Genomic DNA, 27,943 nt, shown 5'->3' with positions numbered 1-27,943 from the left:
TGAAAGACGCAACTGGCTGGCTGAGGCTTGAGGCTGCCTATTCCAGGGTTGAGTTGCGGCGTCGGAAACCGGCTTGCCCACCTGAACCCCGTTTCCCCGAGAGTAAGCCGTACTGAACTCAACAGGACTTACTTCTGAGGAGGCGTGGCAAGGACAGCGCTGCGAGCCCTCTAAAGCGCTGGTCCAGAGACGAGCGCTATTGAGGGGCTGGCTCTGCCCTCTAGGGCGGGGAGCGTGTCGCTTGACGCGGGGCCTGGCGGAGGCGCCGGACCTGCTGCTCTGCCACAGAGAGATGACGCGAAGGCCCAGCAGCCGCAGCAGCAGCAACCGCCGCACTGACGCCGAACCCACCGCCACGCGCCCGCTGCTCTTTTTCCCTCCGACAGGCGCCGCTGGCTCCTCCCCTTTAAGGAGCCGGGGCGGGGCCGCGCTTGCTGCAGGAACCTGCCCTTTAACAGCGCTCTCTCCTTTCCTCGCTGGTGCCGCTGCCGAAAGCCAGCTCGCCAGTCCCCGCCGGCCCCCGGAGGAGCCTCGGCCTCGCCATGGTGTCCTGGATCATCTCCCGGCTGGTGGTGTAAGCGCGCGGCGGCGGCGGCGGCGGCGGCGGGAGGAGGGGGACGACGGCGACGGGGAGGCCCTCTTCGCCCGTTGCTAGGCAACGGGAAGAAGATGGGGACGGGGGTCGTCTGGACGGGCGGCTCTCCCGAATCCCACCCCGCCCGGTGGTGCCCGCTGCGCCCAGCCCTTTTCTCGGCTCCTCCGCTCCTCTGCCTCTCGGGGGCTCCTGAGGCGGACGCCCACCCCCCCCCCGGCCCCTGCTGCCACCCCGCCCAGCTTAGCCCTGACCCTGACAGGTGACAAGAGCGAGCCCAGGGGCGTCGCCTGGACACCGCGGTCCTCCCCCCTCCCGCTTATTAAGCTGCTGTCCGTTTAACGGCCTCTGGGCGCCACCACCTGAGGGCTGCAGGTAGGGCGCCCAGCGCCTCTGACGCTCTGCCAGCCTTGCAGCCGCTGCGCTAGGCCTGCTCTGCGCTGGCAGCGGAATGGGGGAAGAGGGTGGATGGGCGGGCTAGCAGGGACCGGGGCTTCTCCGGCCTGGAGCCGACTCTAAGCTGATTGAATAATCTCATGAGGTTTTTCTTCTTCCTTTCTCTTTTCTGTTTAAATAATAATAACAACCTCTTGTTCCAGGCTGGTTTTCGGCACCTTGTACCCAGCATACTCCTCTTACAAAGCTGTGAAGACGAAAAATGTGAAGGAATATGTAAGTGTGAGGCAATTAACCATAAGCTTGGTTTAACATCAACCCTTACTGTAGCTTGTCTCCTAGTGGTGTGAAGATACTAGCGACATAGCTTGTTCAAGCAGGAAATTGGAATTGTACTGCAAAACGATGCTACAGTCCATGTCACCCATGTTACACAACACTGAATAGTTCATCTGACCATTTTCTGCCTTATTTGAGTACCGTATTTTTCGCTCTATAAGACGCACGAGGCCATAAGACGCACCTAGTTTTTGGAGGAGGAAAACAGAAAAAAAAACCATTCTGAATCTCAGAAGCCAGAACAGTAAGAGGGATCGCTGTGCAGTGAAAGCAGCAATCCCTCTTGCTGTTCTGGCTTCTGGGATAGCTGCGCAGCCTGCATTCGCTCCATAAGACGCACACACATTTCCCCTTACTTTTTAGGAGGGAAAAAGTGAGTCTTATAGAGCAAAAAATACGGTAAATAATGGTGGAATAGAGCTGAAATACCTATTCTGCTCAGTTTCGGTTTTAAAATTACATTATAGACCAATTTAAGCACCAAGTGACAGAAACTTCAAATGTGAAAATTCCTGAGGTGTCTTCACAATTGACTTTTTTTTAGCACCTACAAATCCGTGATGTCACTTCACCACAGCTCCAACTAATTTGCATTACCTCTTTGCTTTTTTCTGCAGTAAAGGTTACAGCTATTGCAGCCCACTTGCCTAGTCTGTAGCATGTGCTTCATAAATGGCAAAATCCACTTTCTGCATGGCTTTTAGTCAATTTAAACCAGATGGTTGCACATTTTTGAACATTAAAAACTATGCTTCTATCACTTGCATGTTTGCACAAAGTGTGAAAAGTGTCATTTTCGTGTCATTTGTGAAAATGCAAGTGTTTCTTTTTGTTGCCACTTTCTATTTGCTGCAGTTTCCCTGACATTGCTATCTAGAATACTGTGGCATTTTCAAGAGTAATACTAAGAATTCTTCTTAGTATGGGATGTGCTTCTTCTGAAAGTTATTGTAAAATTGAAAGAAGCAAAGAGGCATTTTTAATCCAGAATGGATTATTTGTTTTTAAAATGTAGGCCCATCCTTTTAAAATGTGGGACCAAAGACCATTCTTACCCATTACTTGTGAAAATCCTGGCATAATTAATTTAGGATACAGTGCAGCTCAAGCAAAATGATGTACGTATGTATAGTTGCTAAATGGGCAAGATATACCGTATATAGTTGAAAAGAATTCGAGAGGGAGTTAATTTAGTCCAAGGGGCAATGCTGCTTCATTTACTTATTTACCACATTTTGTTGCTCTGTGATTCAATTATGAAATGAATAAAATTTCTTTTTTAACTTCTATGACTTTATCACAAAAGTTCAGTTGTGGGGAAATTAACATATTGACTGCATTTAAAAATGCATACTAGGAATGCTTCTGAAGCAGTTTAAGAAAGAAAACCCCTCTTTGGTTTGTGTTCCAGGTTTGCAGAATATTTGAGTTAGATGGCTTTTTAAAGCATTAGACAAATTCCTGAAGGAAAATGAATCAGTGGCTATTAGCAAATGTACAGTGGTGGGGGCCGAGCGGTCTTCAGCCCCCCAGTTTTTCAAGAAGGGGGCTGGGCTCCCTCCAAATCCAGTAGCCTGTTCTGCCGCATCTACCCCACCTATGTCGTGAAACCCTGCTGATGTCATGCGGGGATGAGGAGGCTGAGTGGGGAGCCTGGTGGCCCCACTCTGCCGCCTCCTCCCTGACCAACCTTGTGCAGGGAGAAGGAGGCCAACCACGTTCCCCATTCCTCGCCCAGCACACAAGCGACGACATCACAGCAGGTGGGACACGTCACATGCCATGTAACATGATGCCTCACGAGATGCACCTCCACCATGTGGGGGGCAAGTGAGTGCCCTTGGCTGTTAGCCATGATAACTAAATGTAACATTCATGTGTCTGAATATCAGTTGCTTGGAATCCAATGACATGGAAGGACTATTACCTTCATGTGCTGTTTGTTGGCTTTCCAGTAGCACCTGGCAGAACATTGTTAGAAATGGGGTACTAGACTAGAATGGAGACTGTTGGATCCAGCAACTTATGTTTGCTCCACCACTTTGGCAAAAAAGGGAGGTTTAACATAAGCTTTCTGTTTCAGAGATCCATGGTGAGATTGTTCAGCAGAGATCTCACTATTGATTGTTTTAATGTAGCAGATATTACAGAATCCCATAGTGAGCATAACAAATAGGCTTTGTAACCTTTCTCTACTTCTTACAGCCCCTTGCCTGCCTGCCTGCCTCCAGGGAGTGTGCCGTGTGAACACCGGCCAAACAGTCATTCAGCAAGAGGGCCCAGGACATGGCAGCAAGGCTAGCCTGGGCTCTGGGGCCCAGAAACCCCAGCAGGGCTTTTATTAGTCAGGGAGGGCAAAAGTTGAACATACATGTAGTAGGTCTCACTCCTCCAAGAACTCTTCCCACATCCATGGATTGCAGATGTATCCAAAATAACGAGGTGTGAAAGGTACATCTGGCTCTGCCCTAACTGTGATACCCAATTTGGAATGGATGTGAGTAGTTTTTTTCTGTGAAGTGTTCAGTGAACGGGTCATAGTGAATTAGTTGAGTGGTCCTCCCCCACCTTTAAGGCCAAACATTGATCACTAGAAGAGTTTCATTGGACAACTGAGTAGATTCAATGGTGGCAGAAAAGTCTGACTTATTTGCTGCCATCACCACCAGGGTGATGAAAGTGAGCTCTAGCCTGTGTGATCACATTTGTCATGAGTCTCCCGCTATTGTCATTCCAGTTGTTGCCCATGTTGTTTCATTGCCTTAAGTTTCCTAGACCCATTAGGGAGAAAATTTGGCTCTCTGCTGCGTTCCATGATTCATGCACAGTGATGACCTGCAAATACAAGTTCAGGGATTCGAACAGCCTTGGTCCCAAATAAATAATTTTTGTTGTAACTATTATTATAAGTTGGAAGCCCTTCCCCAACCGCTACTAAATCCCACTCTCCCTTGCTCACCCCTGTTCAAGGCTGCATGGTCAGTTATTGAGGGGCTACACGGAGAGCAAAGAATCTTGACCATTGTCCTGCATGAGTTGTATGTACCCTAAAATACCTCATCACTTCTGTGTAGCTGTGCACTGAAAGGCAAATTTGTTAACAGCAAGCAAGCTGTTTTTTTTACTTTGTCTGCCATTACTGATCATTTTGTTGAGGAACCCCTGATAATAGGAGGAATGCTGAGGAACACAATTCGAAGGAAAGTACTTTAAAATAGCAGCTATACTTGGATTTGGTGTCTCTGGCATTAGTTGGTATTAGCTGAAAATACATGTTAGTGTCAGTGGGAAAAGGCTGTTTGGATATCCTCAAGCTTTAGTAAGAATAATGCAAGAGCATCAAAAAATATTTTTCAAAAGATTAGTAATAGGGATGCCGAATGTCTGGGCTTTCCTGGACACATCTGAGAATTGCTCAGAAAAATGGCATCCAGGCATATTTTTGCTGAATCGGCAAAATGTCCGGGAAAACCTGGACGTATGGTAAATTTGGGCTGTTTTTATTTTTTTTAATGTTCCTAAAAAAGGCTCAAAAACTCCGTCTGGATTTTCACTTTGGGGAATATGGCATGGGCAACCCTAATTAATCAAGGGTAGACGGTATGAAATCTAAAAAGAAATATTGTTCATAACCACAATACAGAGTGAAGTGGCTAAAAATGGACACTTTCAAATTTCATCGTAGTATAGACCTGCGAGTCACCCAGGTATTTGGAAGGAATTGCAAGTTCAAAGTTACTGTTTAAGAACAAGCTGCTTTTCAGGAGCCAATTTCAGTGGCAATATTTTTTTACATAAAGCCTTGTAGTTAAGGAACAGCAGGGGGAGCTAGCTTCTCTTTCTAGCTTGGAACAGGCTCGTTAAATTGTTCAGACAAAGATGAGGGCATAATCTTGGCTGCCAAAATATTCGTACTAGTATTAAACGTTACTGTAGCAAAATTGACATGCTGTGATAAAGGTCAACTCCTCCTTTTTGGTGTGGGGATACATTGCATTGTTTATACTATTATCCTGGTAATCTGCTTTGATATTGGTAGTCCATCTTATAATTAGGTTGTTCTGGTCACCCCCAACTTTTTTTTGCTGAGAATTGTTGATTTGTGGGTAGCAACATTATTTACTCATGAAATGTATCTCTCAGTTTTCTGTGCTGTTTCTCATCCTGGAAATGGTTAAGGCTTCCTAGTGAAGATCAGCACAACCAAAGCAGGAGAACAAGGGATAGGAAAATCAGACATGAAAGACTGCCCCAGGTCACACATTGTGGTAAACTATAGTTAATAATTTACCATGAACATGCCAAGCAGGACTATTTTGCTCCTGCTGGCACACGTTTGGAGGAAACAAACCATTATATTTAGATGAGTGTTTAATCATGGTTTGTTCTATTCTATTAAACCATGATCAGTAAGCCATGAATAAACCTTAGTTACAAACTGTGGCTTGTTGGAGTTAAACAAAGCACAATGTATGGTTCAGACACAATGGAAAGCTAGGAGTTGTTGTTTGTTTCTTGCTTGCATGAGTCAAGAAGAGTGAAGTAGGAGTACTACAATTCTGCATGATAAGCCATCACCACGATGTGCAAACAAGGTCTCTATTCTCAAGCACCAGTTGTAAATAGGATGTGCAAGGTTTTAATTCCTTTGTGAAGTTAGCACAATCTGGTAAAGAGGGATGGTTGTTCAGAATCTGTTACAACTGCCCAGGTTCCTTGATGGTGTTAGAGGAGAAATGTGCATTACACTGTGAACAGGACTGTTGTACTATGTATATCTTAGATCTGCACAAATTGTTCACGAAAGTGCAAAAGTTCCAGGTCATTTGAACTGACAAAAAGGCTGTACACATGCAGGGACGCGGACTTAGAAAAAATATTGGGGGGGGGGCCCGGGAAAGCTCATGAATAATAAATAAGCTCATGAATATGCAAATAAAGTGGCTCCGGTCCTAAATAGGGCAAGCCACGCCCCCCCAGCCAGCCGATTGGCTGGCTGGGAGGTGTGGCCAGTCGGGATTCCCCTGTTCTCGCGGGATTTCCGGCAGTGCCTCCGATTAGGGCGCGCGGCTGGCTGGCTGGCGAAGGAGCAGGTGAGGAGGAGGCGGGGGACGGAGGCGGCGCTCTGCTGAAAGGGCGCCCGCCCGAGATTATTGGGGGGGCTGAGCCCCCCCAAAAATTTTTTTGAGGGGGCTAGAGCCCCCTCAAGCCCCATGGAGTCGGCGCCTATGTACACATGGCCAAGTAATGATAAGACGTAAGTGTGGTGAAAAGCTATAGGTGTCTGAAAATGATTGGCAGGCGAACCTTAAAGCAGAATTTCTGTTTTTGGAACTTTCCTTGATGTCTCTGCTACTAGACACTGTTGAAGAGAGAGACCAACTGTTTGAAACCCAGAATTGCTGACATTTGGACATGGGTATAATTATAATGAACTGCTTCAAAATTACAAGATTTGGCATCAGTCAGGAATTTGTTTTAAGTAGGTTGCAGCTTTCAAATGATATGTAATGGTGCTGGCTGTCTTGCAGGTCAAATGGATGATGTATTGGATTGTGTTTGCTTTCTTCACCACAGCAGAGACACTCACAGACATCATTCTCTCTTGGTAAGTACCCTGCCACACTTAGGAAGTAAGCGGGGGGACTACTGGATACTTCAATTCTTTTACAGTTATCCATCTAGAATTGGTTGCTGTGAGGCAATTTGGTAAGGTATTCAGCTTCCCTGTAGTTATCCTGTACTTGAGAAAAACAAACATGGTGTTGTTCAGGTTTATTATTTGAATGTTCTGTAGTAAACCATATACACAATGAGTGAAAGTTGTGTTGTTGGCAAAAATGTGTAGTTGTTCTGTTTGTCCTCCCAACCTAGAAAAAAAAGATATAGGGTCTTCTAGAGCAGGGGTCGGCAACCTAAGGCCCATGGGCTGGTAGCAGCCCACGAGGCTTGTCTAACCAGCCCATGGCAACCCCTGACGCCCTCCGTACCAGCGTGGTGCGGGGCAGGGACCGACTTCTGGATTGATGGCGCATGCGCACGGGTGCTCCTCTGACCTGCATGTGCACCGGAAATAGCATGTGCGCACTCGTGTGGGATGAAGAAGCGCCTGTGTGCATGCACACACACTATTTCCGGTGCACTTCCGTGTCGGGAGAGCACCGGAAATAGCGTGTGTGTGCACAGGCACTCCTCTGACCCGGAAGAGCGCGTGTGCGCACATGCTCCGGCCCATCCTCCAATTAAGGTTGCCAACCTCTGTTCTAGAGAGCAAAAAGTGAATGAAGAATGGGATTCTAGTTTTACGAATCTGATTTGTGGAGTGTGAGGGAGAGAAGCTGAAACCTAATGGAAACTATAGGGATAGTTGTAGAGTAATCTTTGAATATTGTGATTCTAGTTCTGATTAAATGTTAGGTTCTGACACTATTGCATGTCTTGTGCTTTGCTAACAAATTTCCAAAGATTTGTTCTCAACAATGTAAATCCCTGTTAGGCAAACATTGAGCTGTATTGTGCTGACTTACTTGTCCTGACTAGAACTGAGGACAGAGATGATGTCCTAATCTTGCAGTATCTGTGTTCAAAACTCCTAGCTGCCACTTTGTCCAGAAGTCTAAAATGAAGGGGGTAATTGCTGGGTTGAAAACATCAGTCATTCCCAGGCAGAGGGCCAGTCCTGATGGAACATCCCAATGTTACTCTCTTCCTAATGACTCTCTTCACAAATACTTGAATAGTGCAACTGCTGGGACATAACTCTGTTTGCAGGGTTGAGGATAACTTTGGATATAGACTTATCAAGGCTATGGCGAAAACTTAAAAAGAGACTTCAAGAAGATACATCCCGTAAAGGGTATGTGTGGCCTGTTCAATAGCTGGCCTTGTCATGTTGATTCTGTTCCATCTGTAGCTTCTCTCTTCTTCCTTCTGCTTATCTCATCTTTGCTTCTCTCTGGACTGTCAGTCTTTGTTCATCTCTAACCTGAGCTTGATTCTAGCTTTTCCATTTCTCTCAGGTTTCCCTTTTATTTCGAGCTGAAAATCGCATTTGTGATCTGGCTGCTCTCTCCTTACACCAAGGGCTCCAGCGTGCTCTACAGGAAGTTTGTTCACCCAACGCTCTCCAATAAGGAGAAGGTACTTCCTTCAGATTGCCCTACATATAAATCCTGGAAGTTTAGTGACATGAGATCATGATAGATTGCAGAAAAGATACTGGTATTAGCTCTGTCTGTGCTTGATATTAATCATGTTTATGCCTGCTCGTAATAGATGTGTGGCAACTGCTGCTTTTACAGAGCAATAGTGAATTCCTAGTTTGTAACCTGATGAGAATTTGTTAGCTCTAACCTGAATAAAGTAGCTTTATTCATGGCTCCTAACTGTGAGCCAAAGGGCCATGCATGGAGAGTTTGAGGGACTCTTTGGAACAACATTTGTTGCAGGGCAGGGGACTATAACCAGAAGAGAAACTACAAACTTTTTCTGTGTGTGCAGAACTGCAGTCCATTCATGCATGAGGCAATATGGATTCTGGCTAATGTTTTCAGCATTTGCTGCTGTATTAATTGATCCTTTATTAATTTTTGGGACCTTTACTCTTTGTAGTCTACACTGCGATTAGTAGTAGATGCATAATTACTCCCCTTAATCTCATGTAGTTCTAGCACAGGGCAAAGTATAGACATTGTCATTCATTTAGTTTGAGCCTGCAGATAAGGGGTGACAGTCTCCATCCACTTGTAAGTGCCTTATGCATTTTTACCTTAGGACAGAATTTTTTTGAGTAATATTTCAGCCTTCTGGGAGTAGCATTCACTGGAATATTGAATTTCCTTCCTTTCAAACACTATATGTTAGTGCTGGGCAACACTTTGGGAAACTCAGAGCACTTGCTATACGATCCATTCTGCTGTGCTATCTAATATGTAATGTTTTCCTGAATTTCTGGATTTCATAGTTGGCTTCATGATGTTGGTGCAAGAAGGGGTTAGGATTTCAGGCAGAAGTGTCTCGAGATTCTGAAAAATTATGGATACATGGTCATAATGCTAAAAAAGAAGAATGTACTGCACAAGGAAACAAGTTCCATGTACGGCTTTAAATCACATGAACTATATTTAATCCTTTCTCTGCTAATCCCTCAGTGTTGCAAAAGAGAGCTAGGCAGTCCCTAGGAATTAGCAGGCCAAAGGCTGGCTGGCTCTGTCTGAGGACTGCTTCTTACCATCCTTTTTATAACGATATTAGTATATCTGCCTTGTGTCAGTTATGATAGCACATGTATGTTTAAATGATGACTGTTATTCACAAAATAAACAGGTCTGATAATTGTGAAATGATGAAGCTAATTCTCACTGTATTTGATAGGGATCCCATGGATCCATGTAAGGCAAAGGTATGCTAACACAAACATTCTCCCAGTCTGCATTTCTTGACAAGCACTGTACACCTCTACGTTTTTGGGGAGGGGGCACAAAGCACTGTATTCAATCACAGTGTCTTTATGCATACATTTAGTTAAGCTTCCTCTAGCACTGACTGACTTCTCAGACTGGTGCTGCTTTTTCATGCTGCTTCACATTCCTTCTTGAAATTCAGACTTCTGTATTTCTAAAGAGATCCAGAGCATGAGCATAGCAGGATTTCAAAGTTTTATATTTTCAACTAAATGTTAAATCTGTTCCAAGCATGGGACTGACTAGGACAGTCAGTATCACACATTGGAAAATGTGGATATGGTGAATTTCCCACTAAATAACACTACGCATAAGGACATTTGAAGAGCCTGTAACCACCTGACATTTAGAAGACATCTGAAGGCAGCCCTGTTCAGGGAAGTTTTGAATGTGTGACATTTTAATGTATCTTTAATCTTTGTTGGAAGCCGCCCAGAGAGGCTGGGGAAACCCAGCCAGATGGGCGGGGTACAAATAAGAAATTATTATTATTATTATTATTATTATCAGGCCAATGGGCCATCTAGTCTAGCATCCTGTTCTCATAGTGACTAACAAGATGTCTGTGGGAAACTGAAGCAGGGGCTGAAGAAAAGAGCACTCGCCTCTTGGAGTTTCCAGCAACTTTACTGCCTCTTAACTGTGGAGGCAGAACATAGCCATCATGGCTAGTAGACATTGTTAACTTTATCCTCCATAAATTTAAAAGCCACTCAACTTGGTGGCCATCACTGCCTGCAGTGGGAGTGAGTAACATGGTTTCACTAGGCACTGTGTGAATTAGTACTTTCTTTTATCTGTCCTGAATCTTCCAACATTCAGCTTCACTGGATATGAGTTCTAGTGTTATGAAAGAGGGGGAAAACTTTTCTCTAGCCACTTTCTCTATGGCATGCATAACTTTAAATTTCTAATGTGTCACCTCTTTCTTGCCTTTTCTCGAAACTAAAAAGTTCCAAAAGCTGCAACCTTTGTTTCTCTTTCCCCTTGATCATCCACCTGCTGGAGTCAACAATGACTTTTGCACTCGGCTTGCTAGGTCATCATAGTTGTGATACAGAATGCAAAATCAAGAAAGGATTCAGTTGCTGAGTATAGAATACCACAAGTGGATATTTTTGTCATGTGTGTCTGAAGTGTGGGAGGTCTTCTTGTAGAAGAGATTTAAGAAAATTGACCCCAGGAAGTAGCTTTTTTTCTGTGGCAAAGTTTTGGTATATGTGTAATTTGTTTTCTCCTTGATGCTGCTAATGTTGAGGAAGACTGAAATTGGCACAACGCTGAATTTGGCACAACGAAACACAATACAACAATTACATGAGCCTTGATGTTCATTTCTCATTTAAGAACCAAGGGTACATGCTTCCCATTTTTCTCCTGGGGATCAGATTTCACAATAGCAGGACACAGGGTTTTTTTTGCTGTGAAGAACCTGTGTCTCTTCTCTTGAGTGGCTAATCATTCAAGTTCTCACTGGATATTAGTATGCTCTTGTGCTCTAAAAAAAAGGAGTATGAGCCAAATGGTCATGGTATACTGTATTGGCCTGAATATAAGCCACACTTTCCCCCCAAATTCCAACAGTGAAAAGTTAAAGTGCGGCTTATTTTCGTGACCTCAAGCTGCCAGCAAAGCGGTGCGGCTCCCCCCAGGAAGCGGCCCGGGTATTGTCTCTCCACCCCCCCCCCCCAATTTTAAAGGCGCGGCTTATATTCGGGCCAATACAGTATCTGTATTCTGATAAATAGGAGAGGTCACACTCTCAATACTTCTAACAAACTGATGAGGGTCTTGATTCCACCCAGTCTTGGAAGAGATCCCCCCACTGTTGTTAAAACTAAGAATAATAGTCCTGAAATTTCTCTTATAGTTAATTGGTTAATCTTTCATAAAATTTGGCTATTTTAGAATCAGACTAGACATGACAAGTGCAGCTATTTTTGCTTATTGACCTGCTAGCTATGTTTATGCCTACAGGTGAACGGTGAGTTCCAAAGTCCATACAATTCAATTGTTTCTGTAGATAGAGTGATTTGATAGCAGCCACCTTTAACAATAACTAGCCCATGCATTTAGAGTCTATCAGGGCTACATTCTCTCCAGGTTGGATAGACAAAGCATTCTCTCCATTTCAATAGACTAAAATGCAAATCAATCAGTGACAAAATCTTCACCAGACTCTTAATCCAGATGAGTTTAGCCCAGCCTCTGATGTATGTAAGTCATTGAACCAGTGGTGTAAGAATTTCTTCCTGTGTGTTTTTTGGAATGGCAGTGGAGGAAAAATTTCCATTTTATAAGGTGATTAATATCAGTGAATGAATGTCAACATAGCATTAGACAGACTTAGAAGTTTCCAAGTTTTTAGTTTTGTTTACAAAATGCATATAAAATAAACATGCTAAATTAGATAAATTTTCTGTATGTCCTAGAAAATTTCCAATGCAAACAAGGTTTTCTATTGCTAATTACCCAAAATTGCATAGGAAATTTTCCAAAAAGCTTTCCAGAAAAAAATCCAGAAATGTCCTATTTAACATTTACAGTGGTACCCCGCAAGACGAACGCCTCGCAAGACGGAAAACCCGCTAGACGAAAGGGTTTTCCGTTTTGGAGACGCTTCGCAAAACGAATTTCCCTATGGGCTTCCTTCGCAAGACGAAAGCCCATAGGGAAATCTCTGGGACAGGGCGTCTTGCCCACTGTCCTCGGACCTCCTCCCGCCGCCAGGCTTCGGAAGGCTGCTCCGAAGCCTGGCGGGGGGCGGAGAGGTTTTTTAAAAACCCCGGGACAGCGGAGGACTTCTCCGCTGTCCGGGGCGATTTTAAAATGCTGCCGGGCGGCAGCGAAGGCTTTGCTGCCGCCCGCCAGCATTTTAAATTCGCCCCGGACAGCGGAGAAATCCCCCGCTGTCCCGAGGTTTTTTAAAATGCTGGCGTCTTCCCCTTTCTCCCCGGACCTCTTTTGAAGCAAGGGGCGGCAACGCGGAGAAGCGATCTTCTCCCCGTTGCCGCCCCTTGCTTCAAAAGAGGGGACAGAGGGAAAGGCAGGCGCCTTCCTTTCTCTCCCCCCGGACCCCTTTTGAAGCAAGGGGCGGCAAAGGGGAGAAGCGATCTTCTCCCCGTTGCCGCCCCTTGCTTCAAAAGAGGGGACAGAGGGAAAGGCGGGCGCCTTCCTTTCTCTCCCCCCGGACCCCTTTTGAAGCAAGGGGCGGCAAAGGGGAGAAGCGATCTTCTCCCCGTTGCCGCCCCTTGCTTCAAAAGAGGGGACAGAGGGAAAGGCGGGCGCCTTCCTCTCTCTCCCCGGACCCCTCTTGAAGCAAGGGGCGGCAAAGGGGAGAAGCGATCTTCTCCCCGTTGCCGCCCCTTGCTTCAAAAGAGGGGACAGAGGGAAAGGCGGGCGCCTTCCTCTCTCTCCCCGGACCCCTCTTGAAGCAAGGGGCGGCAAAGGGGAGAAGCGATCTTCTCCCCGTTGCCGCCCCTTGCTTCAAAAGAGGGGACAGAGGGAAAGGCGGGCGCCTTCCTCTCTCTCCCCCCGGACCCCTTTTGAAGCAAGGGGCGGCAAAGGGGAGAAGCGATCTTCTTCCCTCCGCCCCTTGCTTCAAAAGAGGGGAAGGCTGGCGGGGGGCGAAAATCTTTGTCCCCCCTGGCTGCCTTCCCGGGAGGGCTTTTAAATCGCCCCGGACAGCGGAGAAGTCCTCCGCTGTCCGGGGCGATTTTAAAATGCTGCCGTGGGGGGAGCAAAGACTTTCGCCCCCCAGCCTTCAGAAGAGGTCGGGGGACAGATTGTCCCCGGACCTGGTCTGAAGTCGGTTTCCATAGGAACGCATTAATTGATTTTCAATGCATTCCTATGGGAAACCGTGCATCGCAAGACGAAAAACTCGCAAGAAGAAAAAACTTGCGGAACGAATTAATTTCGTCTTGCGAGGCACCACTGTACTGGAAGTCAACATGTTGACATTGATCTTGACATTGAAGTTAACATTTACTGTTATGTCATGATACTTTAAAACTGGCCTTTAGAATTATGCTTCATTGCTGCCAGAACTAGTTTGTGAAATTCCTCTCTTCTGTTCCATAAAGACAAGTTACTGCTTGATCTTAGTCTTACTTAAAGATATATTCTTCCATGTGAATAATTGTTTAAGCATGTTTTTCTTCCCCTCTTACTTGGGTTGCCTGTGTTAAGATGTGATGGGTACTTCTAAGTACATGATTCTCAAAATGAGAGGTGTTGGTTTTTCTGTTACCTTGTCCTGCTGAACTATTTTTGTACTCTGTAATCTAGTGTATTGTTAATTAGTGTGGCTGCATTTGTTCTGTTGTGTGTATAGGCATTGATGATCCATATTGATTCTTTTTCTCATTCCACCATGCAAGCTGTTGATGGATAGTTTATAACCTCTGGAAAGATTTACTTAGTCATTAGAGAAAGTTTGAAAGGTTTTATAATTAACAAAAGTAAAACATTATGATGACTTTGAGAACTTCTGTTCTGTTTTGTTGTTCAAACCCTATGGACTTGGACCTTCTTGCCTTATACCTAGTTGGACTATAAGTCCATCTAGCCAAGTATTGTGTACACTGACTAGCAGCCTTCGCCAGGGTTTCAGACAGGCAACATTCCCAGCCCTTCCTGGAGGTACTGAGAATTAAATCCTAAGCAATTCAGTATTCAAAGCAGATGCTCTACTACTGAGCTTCAGCCCTTCCCCAAAAAACTTCCTCTTAAAAGCTTTTGTGTGAGTATGTATCATTCTTGAGGGCTATAGCTATGCAAATAATTTTTTAATGTGGCCTTCCCCACCAATTAAATCCTAGGAAATCGATGAGTATATCAGCCAGGCCCGTGACAAGAGTTATGAAACTATGATGCGAGTTGGCAAGCGAGGATTAAATTTGGCAGCCAATGCAGCAGTTACTGCAGCTGCAAAGGTAACTCCTTATATACCTATATGCCATATCAACCCTGTTCCCTTCTGTTGGACTTTTGGTGTCATAACTCTATCCCACTTCCCCACCTCCATGCTGTCTGCTAAGCTGTTCTTTCAAGTTAGACATGAGACAAACTCATCTGCAGCTTGCCATCTGATTGGATTTTATTCTGACCCTGATCTGATTTTAGGATGTATTTTAACTGATTGCCTGATTTTATGTTAATGTGTTGTACATTTGATGTTAGCCACTTTGAGCCCGGTTTTGGCCGGGGGGGGGGGGGTTTAAATAAATTGGTTGTTGTTGCTGTTGTTATTACCTGACCCAAGCTGTGTCCCTCTCATCTAACTGCTGTCGTGTGTTCTTTTCCATTGGAAGCTGTTTTAGCATGTCCTCTGATGTGTTCTGAATGGTTCAACTCATGTGAATAGTTACAACTAGAAATTGTGTCTTAAAGGGCCAAGGAGTTTTGTCTGAAAAACTACGGAGTTTCAGCATGCAGGACTTGACTTTGATTCGGGATGATGACACTGTGCATTTACGGAGCCCTGAGCCACGCATGCGTACTTCTGCTACTGGTCATCTTGAAACTGTTGATGATTCAGGTTAACAGCAATCCATTCATATTATTTAATGAGGGCAGATGTCTAAGAGTTGTGGGCTTGGGGCAAATATTGAAGCGTCTAACTTCAGTGGTAGTTAGCTGTGTTTATGTTTTGAACTTTGAGTTCATGCACACCTATATTTCATGCAGTACTCACAATTGCAGTGGACATGCTGCTTAAAGAAAGAATTCACATTTTCCCAGCAGCAAGATATTATAGCTTGGGCCACGCTACTCATGACAGCAGCAGGCCCGTATTTTTAAATGTGGGTATTTTCCAGTAATATATAAAGCAAGGCGTGGAAGCATAAAAGGAGGTTTCTGTGTTCACATACACAAAACAACTTCTTTTATCTTTATCTTCTATACCTCTCTGTAATTTTCATTCAACCAGTGATCCTAGCTAGAAGATAGACTGGGGGAGGGGAGAGGATGTGTGCAAAGGAAGGGTTTGATCTCCTCTACACCTGGGCACCCCTTATCACTTTACACTGCACACCACCAATCCACACTGGTCTGGATTGGGGGAGGAACCAAACTCCTGTTACTTTTGTTAAAAGGGGGGTGGGGAGGTGAATCCCAATAAAGTGATTCAAAGAGTCATTTAAAGACGCTGAGTCTTTTGTCACCTTGACAGTTTGATTCTCCACAACTTTCCATAGACATCTGAAGGCTCCCCTTTTTGGGAAGTTTTTAATGTCTGATGTTTCACTGTGTTCTGTTATATTCTGTTGGAAGCTGCCCACAGTGGCTGGGTCAACCCAGTCAGATGGGTGGGGCACGTGTGTGTGTGTGTGTGTGTGTGTGTGTGTGTGTGTGTGTGATATATTATTAGTCGCCTTAGTATTATTTATTTTCTCCTTTCCTTCAAGAACCTTGGTATCAGAGATGGCATTTTCGTTTTCTGCTCCTCCTCCATATTAAAAAATAAGGGGCATCTCTGTTTTTGGTTTTCTCCTCAGGTGCATCCTGTTATTCCTCATCGGAAGAGATGACTCTGTCTCAAAGACATAATGGGGCCCAGTCTGATGCCAGAACAGACCCATCAGATGACGATACAGGAGACAAAGTTCCCAAACGGACCCAGAGCCTTAAAGCTCCTAAGAAAGTGACAAAGACTGAGGTGAGCTGGATGTAATTGTTTGGAAAGCTTGTCGCTGGATCCTGCCTCATGTACAACTTGTGTGCTTCAGCTTGGCACATAATCCCTTTTAATAGCTGCCCCTCCCTTGCAAGTGTGCTTTGCTTGCCTGCCAGATATCTTTCACTACATTTTGAAGTATTGGACAGGATTCAACTAATGGGTCCCATCAGCAGAAGCCTGCACAAGAACTTGTACAAAAGGGCTTTCTCCCCTGCATCCCCCAAAATTGGCTCAGAGGGGATCAGGAGAACACCCAGAACTGCTCACGAGAAGGAAAGAGGGATCATTCTGTTTGGCAGACTGAAATGTTTGCAGTAACAGAACAATCAGAAGACTGTGATGTTGAATTCCTCCTGTTGTTTCACATTCCTATTCTGTCAATAATTTAAATGCCTCTTTAGTAAGAATTTAAGGCATTACTAAGGGCTGAAAGTAGATGTGATGGCAGTAGCAACTTGTTTGTTCATTTGCACCATTGCTATGCCAAGCAGAGAGTGGATAGTGTCTCATTTTTAAATGAGAATGTGCATGACCAGCTGAATACTTCTTCATTCATTTGCTTACCTTCCCATGCTCTATTGTCCCCACTCCCCTCTTGCAGTACTGGAAGTTGGCTGAGCTTTGAGAAAGGGCTTGGGGTGTTGGAACATGGGAAGGAAAGACAGAGGAGGGGAGATTCAATTTCCTTCTCTTATGTACTCCCTTTTGATGTTAAAGTTGGACTCCCCTGCTTCATTTGTGAATGCATAGGCACATGAATGAATAAACATGAATGTGCTACTGCCGCATCTTATTTGGCACTCAGGATGCATCCAGTTTTATGAGTTTTTGCATGATCTGCTGCTGACATTAGGGGCACAGCCTGCAGACATTCCATCAGCTGTTTTTGTTTGGGCTCCACTTCTTGATTTTTCCAGTGCCGAAATATATTATATAGTATGGTTTTATGTTGCAAACAACTGGCTCAAATAAGATTTTCTGTGTGCGCAGTTTGTGCACATGTCCACGCATCCAGCTTTTAATCTTAGATTTTTCGTAGGAATTCCACTGTATCAGGTCCACGCCACACCTTGAAGAAATGTTTCCATGCTGTGGTTTTCTGGCCTCTCCCTTCAATAATTGCTCCCTTGTCCTTCAGTAACCTTTTCTGCTCTGGGTATATACACAACTATATGGGGATATCAATTTTCATTTTGTTTGTAAAAATCAAAATTAAATTACTATTTTTAGGGGGAAAGGCCCAACCAAAAATGCACTAATGAGCTTCCATATATATTTCACATTAAGAGGGAATTTGGATTAAATGTCAAAAAGCATAGGCTGGCATTTTGATGATGACAGTCTCCTGTGGACTGTGCAAAAATACTTGTGTGCACGGACAGCACCAGTTTCACAATAAACCTTTATCTGGAAGCACCCCTTGTTAAAGAGCTAAAAAGTTTCACATATTTGACATTAATTGAAATTTGGTGGTGGTCTTGCTGGCCACATGCAGCACATCAGGTCATTTAGTGTAGAGTGATTTAGCTGTCCTGGCCCCCAGCTAGATTACAGCTGATGGTATATCATTGGGTGGCAGGAATTGGCTGTGGCTGGCTTCCTTCATGAAGTTTTGGGTTGTATCTGAATCAAAGGTTTCCTATACATCTGGACATGCCTTCAAGAGTAGCTGAAATTGTACTGGTTACTCAGTTTGATTGCTCAGGTTCTGTTTCTGGAAATAATTTTGAAGGAGCTGGTAAAGAGCCAGGAAATGGCTGTGTAGGAGAATAACCTATTTTATTTGAGTGCCCTCTGCTGACTGCTTTATAGGTGTGGGTTTTTTTTTGTTTTTGTCATTTTCTGTTAGTGCTACTGTACCAGAAGTATTTCTTATTCTGAGGTTACTAATTGAATTGATTCATTAATAGAATTACAGAAGTAAGAGGGCTTAAAATTGGATAGCAATCAGTTCCTTTTGTTCTGGAAGCAGGAGTTCAGTGAATGATCTGAGGTCTCAGCAAAAATTTCATCAAAGCTCTTTCTTTTTTAAAACTCCTTGTCCTGCAACTAGTTTCATGTTATTTCTCTCCTCTCTTGCTTTCCAGCCCCCACAAAAGACTGTCAAAGCCCGTCCCAAGAAGAAAGTTACAGGTTCCAGTGCTGCTGGCGAGTCAGCCTAAGGACATCCCAGCCTATCTGTCCTAGGGCTCTTCAGACACTTTGATGAGCACTCTCCAAGGAAAGGGAGCTGAGATCATGTACATAACAGCTACTGCTTTGTAGAGCTCATTCCAAGGCAAGAGGGTGACTGAAATTTGGCACACAGATTAGAGGATGGCCATCCTCAGGAATTATTTAAACTTCATCTCTGTGATGGAGAGAATGCTAATCTGTCTGTACATAGCCTGTGGTTTTGGGATTCCCTCTCTGTGTGTAACCCTAATAGGGAAACTCTTTGCTGGAACAACTCTTCAATTAGGGTTAGAGCCATCTTTGACAGAGAGGCTGGAAGAAAAAAATAAATAAAGACGGGTGCCACTGAAATTCTAATTGGAGGTGGGGAGCTCCCCAATAATATTTCAGCATTTCACTGGTTGTCATGCTGTAGCTGCTGTGGGGAATTGTTAGGAAGTGCCTGGAGCAAAGTGACTGGTACTGAGGGAAAGTGTTATCTAAACTCATTTGGGCAGAAGCAAGAGACAAAAGTGTAGGTTTGCTTGGTGCTTTGCTACATGGGCAACTGCTTGCCTGTGGGATTGGGTAAAGTGGTATTTTTTGCAGGGAGTCTGTAGATGTTTGGGAGAGGGGTGGAAGGTGAGAATGCAAGTGGCTGGCTTCTTTACCACTATCTGGTGCCTATTTCTAAGCAGCCTCTTTTGCTTGGTTGAAAGCGTTTTAACTCTGCTCATGGTAGATGTTGCGATGGTAGAACTATTTGCATGGTTTTTTTCAAGTAGAATAAGGCTGGGAGGAAGGTGACGAAGCTAAGAGGACCATGGTTGGAGCAGGGGGTGTGAGGGTGCCTCGGCACACATCAGTCTCTCCAAAGAGTTGAAATCCTGAATTGCCACTGTCTAAGAACCAAACACTTTGGCCCCCTGCTTCAGAGTTGCCTTTATATTTTACAGGTCAGTCTGTTTTCTGTAAGAATTGTTTGGAAAAGGCATGTGTATGGAAGAAGCTGGAGGAAATATGGATGGTATCTTAAGTTTCTGCTGTGTTCTTAATTATGCTTTATTTGCACTGGGAATATAAGGTTGGAGCTCGATCAGTGTAGCCTGATAAGTAGGCAAAAAGTAGCAACCCTTTTTGGAGCTTTTCTGGCATTTTGTAATGAGGTAAATAAGTGATGGGACATTCCTAAATGATTCCATGGGTGGATAAGGGATAATGTTACTTGGCTCTCAGGAACTACTCATTTCTGCCACCACTGACTTCCATCATTCCCTCTTAACTCTGGTTACATTTTGGAGCCAATATTATTTAGTGTTTGAGGCTATCATAGAATTGTAGCATTGGAAGGGACCCTGAGGATCATCTAGCCCAACTCCTTGCAGTGCAGGAATATGCAGCTGTCCCATACAAAGATCAAACCTGCAACCTTGGCATTATTAGCACCACGCTCTAACCATCTAGCATTCTCTGAAAAACTGAATTCAGTTTTGTATCAAATCAAATGGATAAATAAATAATGATAAACATTTCTGTTCCAGACAGTTTAACATATACAGATATGACTGTCCTGATCTAGGACTATAGTGCAGGGATACTGAGACACATAGTATATAGATAAACCCTGCTGTTCTCTAACCTAGCCCTTTAATAAATTATCCAACTTCTGAATATGTGCCAAAGCCACTAGTCTTTTAAATAGTGGAGCAAATATATGAGATCTAACAGTGCTGGAAACAAATTTCAGTTACCTTCATCTACTATAGGTTAAAGGCAAATCGGGCTGATGTTGGGTATGCAACATGCCCACGCAGCTGCTTCACTATGCAGTTTAAATCCTTTTCACTACAGGCTGACATGTACTGCTTCCTAAATAAGTTTTTTAAGAAGCTAACCTCCATTGAGTTCTGTGAGACTGCTTCCTAATCAGTGTACTTTAGGATTGCACCTTTAGGCACATTTTTTAATTTGTATATTTTCAGAGCAGAGAAGGCTTATCATTAAGATTCCATAGTTGAAGAGACTCCTTTTATCCTCTTCCAAATCAGTTACAAACCTGCACTCGTGTGCTGTACTTCTCTTCTGGACACCTGATAGTTCAGCCTATGCAAGTTTAAAGAAAATGAATCACAACATTTTTGCCATTCTTTTTGGCAGCAGCTGTTTAATGCCAAAAAATTGGCAAGCTATAATTACAAATTACATTTTGTAATTTGTCAAGGATGCAGACCCTAAATCTCAGATTAGGTTTTTACTATTTGGAAGGTACTTTGGTTTGCTGAGTGTGAGAATGTAGAAACATACTGTACTTTTTACACAGCTGATCCCTCTCCCCTAGTACCATGCAATTAATCTTCAGTAGTTTTGTTTGAATCAAGTAGGGGTTTACATGTGAAATGGCTGCACTTCCTTATGCTTGGAATATGTATGGCTGGGGAAAGTGCATTTGAATGCTGGGCTGGCTGTAAATGAGACATTTGTATTGCTGTAGTATATGAAAGACATATACCTTTCTGTTTCACAGAGAAAGCAGCACTACTATTATCAACTTGTTTGCTTTTATCAACTTGTGTTTCAGCAGCACACTGTGGTTGTTGCTTGTAGATACTGCCTTGTGTTTTTTACAGCACATACATCAAACTCTTTCCAGCATCCTTTGTATGAGGCAGTACTTTTGCATAGAAGTTGATAAACTGGGATCAGGGTTAGCACTTCTCCTAGAAGTGTGCACAGTTTTTCAGCAGTTCTTCCAGTGAAGTATAAGGATGGGATGATGCTGAATAACTTGAGCCCATTCCCAGAGATGCTTAAGTCCTGAGGCAGTTTCTACCTTTTCATATTAGCCTGGTTTGCTTCTCAGTCCCCATCTTCTCACCACATCCTGTTGGGTCAGTTTTAATTGTAGTCCAATTGGGTGTTTTACTTTTATTATGCTTATTAAAGTATTTCTAAACCACTGGCTCATAAGAAAATATCAGGATGGTGTGCAATGTGTAAGTATTCAAACAATCTAAAATACAGAACAATTGACCTACACTGAATCAGATTAATCCTCTGAAAACAATTGTCATAAAAGAAACGTTTTCAGCAGGCAACAAAATATCTAAATTGTTAGGCATCTGGTTTTTGTTGGTTTGCTTTTGTGTAACACCATGTGGTCTTTTCATATTTGTGTCCCTTAATTATTTTAAATTTCCTATCAGTTTTATGTTTAAGAACATCATTATCCTGCAGCTGGGCTTCATATTCAGCTTGATGATCAAATATATATGGGAACCTGCCAGAGGCCCAATAAACTTATTTTTGATGCATACTTCAGGCTGCAAAAATTGAGTCAGAGGTTAGATAGCTGGCAGGCCCTCGTATATGGCTGGTGGGCTGCATTTGGTCTGGTGGCCTATGCTGCACACACCTGTCAGGGGACATAATATTCCACATCTTACCCTTCTCGGTTGTTCTTCATAGGATAGTTTCTAAGAGCTTGATCCATTTATTTACTGTTCTGTCATATATGGGAGGAAACAGAGTGACTCAAGATACGGTACTTCACATGACTGCTTTTTCCCCTAGTCCCTTTTTCTACACCATGTATTATTTTATACACCTCTGTAATATTTCCCCACTTTTTCTCCCTTTTTTTGAAACAAAAGTTCCAAATGCTGTAATATTTTCTCATATGGCAGTTTCTCTAGCCCCTTGATCATTTTAGTTGCCCTTTCCTGCACCTTTTTCAACTCCTATGCTACAGTCCCAACAAAAATACCCCCCACTCAGCTGCTGTTTGGCATGGGAGGAAAGCTTCTGTTGGCAGCAGTGAGAACTCCCCTCATATGCCAAATAGCTGTCGTCCCCCCCCCCCCCGTGAGGGCAGGTATCGGAACTGCAGTGTGGAAGGAAAGGGTTAAACCTCCTCCCCATGCACCTGATCCTGACCAGTGGTTGCTATTTACAATCTTTGGAGCAGGAGATATGCAGGATGTTAAACCATGTGATTAACATCATGTGTAGCTGGCCCTTGGGTAGCCTGTTTAACAATTCATGGGGGGAGGGGATGATAGAGCTCCTTGAATGGAGATTTTCCTCTCTATTGGCTGCTCTTATTCTTAAGAGACTTTATCACAATAAGGCCATGATCCTATGTACACTTGCTTGGGACCACTAAGACTTATCTCTATGTAAACATTATAGGGTTGTGCAATTAATGGCTCTGTGATGAAAGAGTCTGATATTGAGACTATCATAGGACAGAACAAACACCATATAAATAACATGGTAATCTGAATTCTTTTCCTTTCTTTAACCTCTCTTTACCTCTTACGTGTTAGGAGGTCCACGATGGAAGAATTCAAAACTTGTTTTTAGTCAGGTGCAAAATGGAATTGCCACTTAATCAGTTTTGCGGTTTTTTTCTACAATCAAGCATTGTATGCATCTTAGGAAATAAATAAATAAACTTCATTGTAGTACAGAGAACCTTGGATTTAGAGTGTGGTAAGAATGTGCTCCTATTTTTGCATCCTTCCCACAGTCTGGCTCTGCTGTTGTGTTTTGGGTTTGTAAGATTAGACGAGTAATAGCAAGAGAACCCATGTAGCTAGCAGAAGGCTCTAATAATGCTGTTATTCAGAGGCAGAATATAGCTGGAAGAGACTTTTATCATGAAATCTGGGCTCTTCCCCATTCTAGGCAACAGTGTCTTTCAACATTGTGTAGCGGTGAAATGTTTCTTGTTTCTCCAGGAATTGGGGGGGGGGCTTTTGTTTTTCTTTTCTTGTGTTGTCATGTTGGACATGGTATTTAGAACCTCTTCGGGATATTATCCTTGCACCAGAACAACAGCTGGTCTTATCCGATGGCCTTCTCTTCAACCAACTTCTGTTGAAGTGCCAACTCCTATTGGTTGAACCCTTCTCTCTCAAATGTAAGCAAATACAAGCCTTGAAGTTTCACAGAGCCTTTCCATTGGGAGCAGCTTGCTTACTGATAAGTCACTCCTCTGCCACTGTTGTTACGTAGATCCAGTTCTCCAGCAGCAGCAGTCTGTGTTTGCCTCCTTTCATCAGGATCCTTTTAATCTAAGCTAGCCTTAGTACTTGCATTCTCTGATTTCTGCTGTGTAAAGGGGACAGTGCTGCTGTCATTCTTTTGCAGACATTCACAGTGACTGATTTGAATTTGCATGGCAGGTCTGGAGGAGAGCCAAGAAACGGAGACTCATTAGGTTGAATGCCAGCCATTTCCCTTGTTTGTTGAACAGGCAGCAGTAGACGTGACAAGGATAGGATGCTATACCAGTGTATTCCCTTCTGCCTGCTAGAGGAACAGCAGTCAGTCAGTAAGAAGTGGACAACAAGATTGGGTAAAGCAAACTTATTTAAAGGTCTTAATCCTGCTGCCCAGTCAGTCAGATCCTTGCCATCATAGTTCAGTTACAGCTGTCATTGGCAGCTCCAGTACCTCTTCGGCCACTGTGTCAAGTCTTCAGTGAGTATACTGGCTGAGGGTAAGCAATAGCTTTTCAGAGAACAGGAGGCAGCATTTTGGAGTGACCATTGCCTATATGACATACTCTCTTCTTCTGATCTCTGGTCAAACTAGTTTTGCAGACTTTGTAGCATTTCAAGTGGTCTAGGGGAAGTTGAAGCAACCTCGTGGCAGAAGAAACACTAAATATGCCCATTTTAATGTGACCTCTGTAGAAACAATGTTCATTATAAGGAAATGACACTCTTTCAGAGCCTCTTCTACCATTAGGCTAAGTGGGGATACGTCATCAGAAAGCAGATTTTGGGTGGCCTGAATTTGCAACTAATTTTTACTTCTAATTTATTATTGTATTTTGACTGCCAAGTAGAGGTGATTGTAGGATTTTGTGTCTCTGGTGGAAAAAAATAACTTGGTCAGCCTTGGGTACTGCACACTTCGTTTGGGTTGGAGGGTATCTGCTGTTCCACCTCAGGCAGCAAAATAGCTTGTGCTGAGAAAAAAAAATATTTTGTTCTTATAAAAAATAAATGTCCCCTTAGGAGTGAAATGGGCTAGAGCAGAAGATCGGGTCTAGTCAGCTTTACTCCTGCTTGGGCTTGTAGGGGACTGTAGGAAGCTGCCTCAGTCAGGAGTTAGACTCCAAATTGAATAAACAACTTTTCCCTTCTCAGCAGGGCTACCTTCCTCCCCACATGTTGTTTTGTGCTGTTGTCAAGCTGCCAGTGTTAGTAGCATTAAAAAAAGGGGGGGGGACTGCTTGCATTGCTCCAGAGAAAGAATAATCCGTACACAGCAGCTATCTATACACTGGTGGAAGGATGAAGAGTATCCTGACTTATGAACAAGGCAGGACAGGACAGGGTGCTGTTAAGCAAATGACTAGAGGAGGTCCTCCCACAGGATTTATGTGACTAAACTGAGAAAAGGAAAGGGGATTTCCAAGGAGATGGGATAATAGCCAGTTATTCTCAGGATCTGGTGAGACTCCAAGGATGAGTCAGCTACATGAACTAATAGAAACATATCGGTAGGCAGTCTGAGTGAAGCCATTTCCTTGTCTTATTGAGAGAGAGGAGCCCAGCTGCTCACCCTCAACCTTATCATGTGTTGCAGTTTAATGGGAAATGAAAAGCTCCTCCACCACATTCTGTCTACCAAGGTATTTCTTATGTATACTGACTATGCTAAGACTGCCTGTTGAGATCAGATAGATGTTCAGGAAACAATTCATCCTGGATGCTGCACCGTTCTTTGTACCCACCTTACTGGCAGCTGCTGTTTTCAGACTTGGATTGTCGCCTGCATCTTTCATCTTGTAGTGAGCTCTTCACGGTACCGCTCTGCCCAGCACAAATTATTTTACTAGCCCTGGAAAGATTGCCCCGTGATCTCTTGCTTCCCTAGGAGTCCATGTTCTGTCTCACTGGAATTTATTCAGAAACATGCATCTCCCCACCACCACCTCATGAATAGAGGATGTTCACAGTCAGGGGCACCTCTTAAGAAGGAAGCTATGTACCTCAGCACACCCCCCCCAAAAAAAAACCTATTTCCTGCTGCCTTGCAGAAAAATCATTGATCTCCTATGGAGAGAACACACAGTTCTCTTTTATCGCTGGAAATGAAGATACTGTATTACAGAAAAAAACTTAGCCCTGCTCTGTGGGAAACCACCCTCTTATCCCTGTTCTCTTTTAAGTGGCAATCTTGTTACCTGGTTGAGCCATAGCATATTGTAGCCATTGTGCAAATGCTCTGGAATCTGTGCTTACACTTCAGGCACCTGCATCAGACTCTGGAAGTCTGGGTGTCTTGTTACGTCTCAGTGTAAGTATCCCAGAGCCTCTGTATACATGCATTCATCAGTATTACTTTGTGAACCCTTAGTAGTATTTTATCTGGGTTTTTCAGGCTCTTGGTGACTGGCAAAGGCTCCTGCTAGATGACCTTGTATAATTTTACTCTACCAGAACAAATTGTTGTTATTCCTACTTGAGCCCTTTATAAAGTTGTGATCTAGTGAGAAGAGGTATCTAACATATATTTGGGAACAGTTTGCATGGTTATTTGAGTGTTTTTACACTTTATGTACTAACTGAAATCATATCACATGAAAGGTTGAGGAGAGCAACACCAATTGCATTAAAGGTTTGTTTGAAGGCCACGGAATGTACTTCAATCAATCAATTGGCCTCCAGCACAGCTTCTGCACCATTTCTCACTAGGTAGATCATGACTATATTCTGTGTCTCTTCCTGTTTTTTCACCCCAAGCAGGCCTTGAATTCTCTTCATTAGAATATTTGTCACTTCAGGACAATGGTGGTTGAATTTCCTCCTTCCTCAAAAGAGTATCGTAGCTGCAGAGAGGTTGCAGCCTGGGACCCAAGTATTGGGACCAGTGGGACCAAATGCAGTAAGATTCCAGAGGAGAAAAAGTTTACAGCAGCCACCTGAGACTGTGAAATTGACCTTTCCTGGAAATTCTCTGGCCTGGAAGAATGAACTTTGATGTTAGACCTTTGAGAATTACAGATATTTGAACAAGTGTTTGTAGCAAAGTCCAGTATCAAAGCTGCTACTGTTTTATTTGCAATGACAAACTGGAATCAGAAATAATATGGAATGTAGACAAATATATATTGGCCTCTTGTCTCTTTAATTTTTTAAGTACAGTAAACACGAATCTTTCCCCGTTCTTGGAAGGGCTGTTCATAACTTGCTTCCTTCCACCAATTATTGTATTGTATTGTGTTGTGATTTCAGAATTTGGGCTTTCTTTCAGGAAGCTACTTCCACACTGGAAATATGCCAAAGCCAAGTTGTTCAAAATGAGTAATCAACATTGATTTATGAATGTTTTTGCTCTTTTACACAGAAAATAGGGATATGTGAGGAGACCATCTTTCCCTGCCACTATTTTCTATTTTCTATGAACAAAATTGTTCATGGGGCTTTCATAAAGATTCCAAGCAAGAGCTCTCTTTTCATGACACTTTTCAAATTCTATAAATCATGTACTAATAAAAAAAATCCAAAGCTTTACATATAGTATGAATTTTATAACTTGTGAGCATTGCCATTGACTATTTTTTATGTCTGTTGATTCAACAGAAAGGCAAGAGGCAATATGTCCCAAGTTTGTTCTTCCCATAGTCCAGTGTTGGCTAACTTTTCTTTGGCTGAGGGCCACATTGAGGATTGACCAAGCTTCAAAAAGCTCCATGCCAGGGGTGGGGGTGGCCAAAGTACTTTAACTGTCTTATGGACATGCACCTTGCACACATATAGTGCACATAGAAAGCACTCATGCACACAGTATATTCCAAAAGGTGTTTCATATGTTGCATATTGCTTTTTACAAATATACACCCCCTATTTACAAGTCTTAAGCTTCACCTCTTAGTCTAGCATCTGAATGTTGCTGTTTCTGCAGCTGCTACAGGCAAAAGATCTGCAGCACCCTAGTGTATGACTGCCATCATTTTCTCTTGTATAGCAACCCTGAGTTGGGGCCCAGTCAAAGTGCTTTTCCATGCTAGGCTAGTGCCTGGAACGAAAACAGTCAAGAAATATCCTGACAAGATGTTCTAGCTGTTCAAATACTTTTGACTATTGAACTTGATTGTTATTCTATTGTACGTCACTTCTAAGCCATTGCCTTAGCATGCAAAAATGGTCATAAGGTCTACTCACAACAGTTCCCAAACATTTCCCCAGAATGCCTAAAGTGGAATTTTCGTAGTGAGTAAGATTGTCTTCCATAAACACGGTTTTAACAGTGAGTCCGTAAGTGACTGTGGAGGCCAATTCTGGATCCACATGCCCT

At 43.4% G+C, this 27,943-nt stretch overlaps 1 protein-coding gene across 7 annotated transcripts; it reads left to right on the top strand.

Moving 5' to 3' along the window:
- Positions 1 to 142: 142 nt before the first annotated feature.
- On the top strand, positions 143 to 26,754 carry REEP2 (receptor accessory protein 2). Of its 7 annotated transcripts, none has more exons than XR_014005750.1 (8): positions 143 to 574; positions 1,192 to 1,264; positions 6,859 to 6,935; positions 14,613 to 14,726; positions 15,184 to 15,331; positions 16,293 to 16,453; positions 18,562 to 18,714; positions 26,392 to 26,754. XR_014005750.1 is itself a non-coding variant. In XM_081185903.1 (8 exons), exons 1-8 carry the CDS (start codon positions 543 to 545, stop codon positions 18,634 to 18,636), a joined length of 801 nt encoding a protein of 266 aa, XP_081042029.1. In that variant the 5' UTR covers positions 420 to 542; the 3' UTR covers positions 18,637 to 26,754. The 7 variants fall into 7 exon arrangements, 2 of the variants coding, with proteins under 2 accessions (XP_081042028.1, XP_081042029.1); XR_014005751.1 differs by having other exon boundaries at positions 19,585 to 26,754; XR_014005752.1 differs by having other exon boundaries at positions 18,562 to 18,752.
- Positions 26,755 to 27,943: the final 1,189 nt, after the last annotated feature.

Source organism: Podarcis bocagei (genome assembly GCF_964188305.1).
Source record: "Podarcis bocagei genome assembly, chromosome: 2".
NCBI classification, from domain to species: domain Eukaryota; kingdom Metazoa; phylum Chordata; class Lepidosauria; order Squamata; family Lacertidae; genus Podarcis; species Podarcis bocagei.
This window is presented reverse-complemented; position numbering and strand designations above follow the sequence as displayed.